At 41.6% G+C, this 5315-nt stretch overlaps 1 protein-coding gene and 1 long non-coding RNA gene across 3 annotated transcripts in view; one reads left to right on the top strand and one right to left on the bottom strand.

Annotated features, from left to right (window-relative positions):
* The window catches only part of SLC6A2 (solute carrier family 6 member 2), a 158696-nt gene that overhangs the window by 26144 nt on the left and 127237 nt on the right, over positions 1-5315 (bottom strand). For both annotated transcript variants that reach the window (XM_019505735.1, XM_019505736.1), the window contains exon 11: positions 4079-4179. In XM_019505735.1, coding sequence (XP_019361280.1) covers positions 4079-4179 — 101 coding nt within the window. The remainder of the gene's footprint in view (positions 1-4078; positions 4180-5315) is intronic.
* Positions 1-5315, top strand: part of LOC109289624 — a 182589-nt gene that overhangs the window by 122426 nt on the left and 54848 nt on the right. The gene's annotated exons all lie outside the window — the stretch shown is intronic.

Below are 5315 nucleotides of genomic sequence, written 5' to 3'. Positions count from 1 at the left end.
GGACTGATCTCCTTGAAACTTGGCAGGGTTTGTGGCCTCAGTGAGAGCTACCACTCCTGCAGTGTTCACCCCAGTATGTTATAACACCTAGACATGACATGAGTTTTGCTTTCAAGAATTTGGGGTGCTGTTCCTCCCAAACCCCTGTACCAGCTCTTCTTGAAACTTGGCAGGCTTCATCCTCTCTGCAGAGTCTACCACTTCTGAAAACTTAATCCAAATCAGACAAAAAACAACAAAGTTATAGATATTTTATTGTTTCCCCTATGGCCAGATCTCTGAGGCAGCTCTGAAGCTGTGTCACCAGCAGGGCTTTGTCTTTGACCATGGGATGTTGTTCCAAGAGGAAGAGACAGGATTTACCTGATGAAAAGAGGGAAGAACATCTTTGCAGACAGCCTGGCTAATCTAGTGAGGAGGGTTTTAAACTAGGTTTGCCAGGGGATGGAGACCAAGGCTCTGAGGCAAGTGGGGAAATGGGTGACCTGAAGGAAGCACCAGCAGGAGAGTGCAACAAGGGAGGCCTTCTCATTCTTCCTGAGAAAGTAGGGCAATCAGCTACTTACCTCAGGTGTCTGTAGATAATGCCCAGGGCCTGGGAAACAACCAGTAAGAATTGGAAGTCCTCACACAGTCACAGAATGATGATGTTATGGAATAACAAAGACTTGGTGGGATAGCTTGCATGATTAGAGTACTGTCATGTATAGGTACAAACTGTTCAGCAAGGACAGGCAAGGAAGAGGAGGAAGAGTTGCACTTTATATAAAAGACCTGTATGATTGCTCCGAGCTCCAGTATGAAACTGGAGACAGGCCTGTGGGAAGTCTCTGGGTTTGGGTCAGAGAGGAGAGCAACAAGGGTGATGTCATGGTGGGTGTCTGCTATAGGCTCCCAGACCAGGAGGCTGAGATGGATGAGGCTCTTTAAACAGCTAGAGAAAGTTTCCTGATCACAGGTCCTGGTTCTCATGGGGGACTTCAGTCATCCTGACATCTTCTGGGAGGGCAATATAGCAGTGCATAGGCAATCCAGGAAGTTTCTGGAGAGTGTTGGAGACAACTTCTTGGTACAAGTGTTGGAGAGGTCAAGTAGAGGTTGTGCTCTTCTTGACTTGCTGCTCACAACTACAGAAGAATTGGTGGGGAATGTAGAAGTGGAAGGAAACTTGGGCAGCAGTAACCATGTGATGCTTGAGCTCAGGATCCTGAGGAGATGAGAAGGAATGAGAGCAGCATATCAGGGACCCTGGACTTCAGAATTAGGGACTGTTTAGAAAAGCTGGACATGTACAAGTCCCTGGGGCTGGTTGTGATGCACCTAAGGGTGCTGAGGGAGTTGGTTAATGTGACTGCAGAGCTGTTGGCCATTATCTTTGAAAACTCATGGCAATCTGGAGAGATCCCAGCCAATTGGAAAAGGGCAAACATAGTGCCCATCTTTAAGAAAGGGAAGAAGGAGATTCCAGGGAACTACAGATATAAAAGTCAGCCTCATGTCAGTACCTGGAAAAAAAAAATCAATAAGCAGGTCCTCAAGAAATCCATTTCTAAGAATTTGGCCTGCTTACAGATGTTATAAAAAAATCAAAATAAAAGTGTTTTACTGGAAGAAGCAGCGTGTTACTCCAACCCAACTCTGTAGCATCTGTAAATATCAGGCACTTCACCAGGGCTTTTTGGCACTTTCAGGTAAAGCTGATTCAATCAGCTATTAGATAAAATTGCAAAAAAAAGGCCCCACTCAAGTGTCTGATCTTTACAGACATCAGACAAACCAGGTTGAAGTAATGTACTGCCTCTTTTGAGCATGTGCAGGGCTCAACATGGGAACACACCAAATTTTAAATAAAGAGCCATTTAATTTTTTTTTTAATGTCTGCAAGCACTCCTGGAGGAGGAGGTGACTTGGAACAGTTGGCATGGATTCCTCAAGGGCAAGCCATGCCTGACCAAACTGATTGTCTTCTATGACAAGATGACTGGCTCTGTGGATGCAGGGAGAGCAGTGGATGTGATATACCTTGACTTCAGCAAGGCTTTTGATACCATCTCCCACAACATTCTTGCAAGCAGTAAGGAACTAAGGGTTGGATGAACAGACTGCAAAGTGGATAGAAAACTCGCTGGATCATCAGACTCAATGGCCAGTTGGCAAGTGGAGTGCTGCAGAGGTCGATCCTGAGACTGGTTTTGTTCAATATCTCCATCAATGACCTGAAAGATGGGATGGAGTGCACCCTCAGCAAGTTTAAAGATGACACCAAGCTGAGGGGCACAGTAGATATGCTGGAGGGTAGGGATAAGATTCAGAGAGACCTCAACTTATTGGAGGATTGGACCAAAAGAAATCTCATGGGGAATGTATACATATACTTTTTTACTCCGCGATGTGCTGGCGAACTGGTATGTCAGAGCAGACTCAATTAATCAAGTCTGCTCTGCACATGAGCTGACGCATGTTGCACTGCATTGCTTGCAGTTGTATAAGGAGCGAAATGCATGTTGGTGCAGAGAACTTGGCAGCAGTGTGCTTTTGAACTAAAACACCTTCAATGTGTTTTTCTTCAAAAGCAGACCAACTCTAATTGGCACTGGTGAGGCCACATCTGGACTACTGTGTCCAATTTTGGGCCCCCCCACTACAGAAAGGATGCAGACAAATTGGAGATAGTTCAACAGAAGGCAATGAAATTGTTTAGAAGGCTGGGGGACATAACTTATGAGGACAGGCTGAGGGAACTGGGTTTTTTTTGTCTGGAGAAGAGAAGCCAGAGGGGGGATTTAATAGCAGCCTTCAATTACCTGAAGGGAGGTTCCAAAGAGGATGGAGCTAGCCTGTTCTCAGTGGTGGCAGATGTCAGAACAAGGAGCAGTGGCCTCAATTTGCAGCAAGGGAAGTTTAGGTTAGATATTAAGAATAAACTTTCCTTCCTAGAAGGATAGTCAAGCACTGGAACAAGTTACCTAGAAAGGATGCATCTTCATTCCCTGGAGATAAGAAACATTGGCCTACTTTTCTAGCACTTTCAATATTTGGTAATAAATTATTCCCTATACACTAATTTCAACTACATTAGTAAAGAATAACTATTGCACTTTAAATGAATTATATACTGCAACTAAAGAACTGGTCTTTGGAGTCGGTATGTTTTGAGCCCTGTTCTTCTGTTTTCTCCTGACTTTATCACAGATATTATCTGTGATTTAGGGGCTGTAATACAATTTCCTTCTCTTTTCATCTTTTTTTCTGGGGGGGGGAATATTTTGAGATCTTTTGGTGGAAAATGCTACATATGTAAAATAAATAAATATAAATAATGGCTTGGATCAGACATGGACAATAGTGGTGACAAATTTTTTCCTCTGTTTTCTACTAGTCATTTGGTGTACTTTTTATGTTCCACAAATTTGACTTTCCTGAAACTCCCCTTGGTCACAAAGGAGGGAGACAGTTAAAAAGAAGTCTGATTTTAAACAGAAAGTATTAACAGTTTAAATGAAGCTGTGGGCAAAATAGCTATTTTTGGTGAGGCAGCACATAAAACTTTGCTGATGACACAGTACAGAATTAATGATTCTGACATCATATATACTGGTTAGGGAAAAATAAAATGAAACTTCAAACGATGCAAAGATTTGGTGATGGAAAAACCTCAAAAGATTAAAATATTTGGCTAAACCTATAGAAACCTCTTTCAAACCAAACAGCCTTTAGTCCTCCCATAGTCCAACTCTAACCTCTACCTGGTATTACTTTCCAGAAAAAGGACTTCAGGCCTTCTACCTGTGTAAAGATCCGCTGTGTTTCTAAAGGAGGTACATTCACTAAAGTCAAACACTGAGCCACTTCTTTCTGTGGACAATAAATGACCAGGCTGACTGCATGACTAACAAACTTCATATAAAATGCAGCCACTGGTATTGTGAGAGAGAATGAAAATGGCTTTTACTGTCCCTGCAATAACATTTGGAATAACAATGAGTAATGTAATGAATTTGCTTGATGTCTCATGAATCTTGTAGGAAGCAACATATTAGTGGTCTTTCCATAACAGAAAAAAATAATCACCTCTTACCAATAAAAAAGCAGGGCTAACAAATTTCCAACATAGTCTCCAGTAGAGGCCTGGCTTAAAGCCCATCATTTCATGGATATCTTTACTGAATCTGTCCACACCTGTAGGTAAACACAAATACAACGGATAGTTATGGAATTAGGTAAATGGAAATGTTTCTTCCGAAGTAGAGGCTGTATATGGGTGAAATTCCAACTGTAATGTAGTTAATAGGAGATTTGCCATTGATCACCATGCGGCCAGAGTTTCATCATATTTGCCTACCAGCTTGGGACTCTATTACAAATAGAATTGCCACTGAAAGAGGCATAGAGTAACACAGCTAGAGTTTGACTTAAGCCACAATAGATTTCTAACATTTAAATGGTGAAATGAACACACAGGGGGTTTTTTTATTACAGGTTTGTTATAATCAAATTACTCAACCTACTCATACATAAAATAAAAAAAGAAAGAAAAAGGAAAACCCACGCAAATTATGTTGATAGCAAGTGGAGCCATATGTTTGCTACTTCTTCATAACAGCCTTTACTCTGCATCCCTTTTTTTCCTAACCCTGAACTTTTCACTATATTTCAAGTGGGAAAAAATACATATTACCTTTGTTACTCCTATCATTCCATCTTTCACCAAATTCTCAAGAGTTTAGCCAGGAGCTTTTCTCTTTCAGTTTGTACTGAAATTAGGACATAAAGGCATGACTCAAGTGTCTCATTTGAGATCTTCTAAAATACTGGGAAATTACTCCGTTATAAAAATTATTTTTCTATAACTAACATCTCTTGCACATTCTCAGTATTTTCTAATGTAATTCTGACAGCATGAAAGAGATCTTCTTTAGTATTTTTGATAGATACAAGATTGAAGGTACTTGAAACAAAAGCCCTCTGTGGAAGGAGATACAGTATACGTAGATGTAGTCCAAGTTTCTCCCGTACTGCCTCATCATTTGGGCTAGGGACAAAAGTTACACATAAACCAGTTTAAGTCATCAGAAACTGGTTTAAACCTAGTTTCATAGTTTCATAGTTTCATAGATTTAGGGTTGGAAGGGACCTAGTAGATCTTCTAGCCCGACCCCCCGCCAGGGCGGGAGAAAAACAAAACCCCAAAACAAGAAACGGGACTCAAATGAGTCCAGCCAGGTAGGCATCCAGCCTCTTCTTAAAGACCCCCAGGGTAGGGGCCAGCACCACTTCCCTTGGAAGTTGGTTCCAGCTCCTAGCCGCCCTAACTG

This window comes from Gavialis gangeticus, unplaced genomic scaffold (assembly GCF_001723915.1).
Source record: "Gavialis gangeticus isolate Ggan-Ray unplaced genomic scaffold, GavGan_comp1, whole genome shotgun sequence".
Classification (NCBI taxonomy): Eukaryota; Metazoa; Chordata; order Crocodylia; family Gavialidae; genus Gavialis; species Gavialis gangeticus.
Note: the sequence above shows the minus strand (reverse complement) of the source record. Positions and strands in the feature narration are given on the sequence as shown.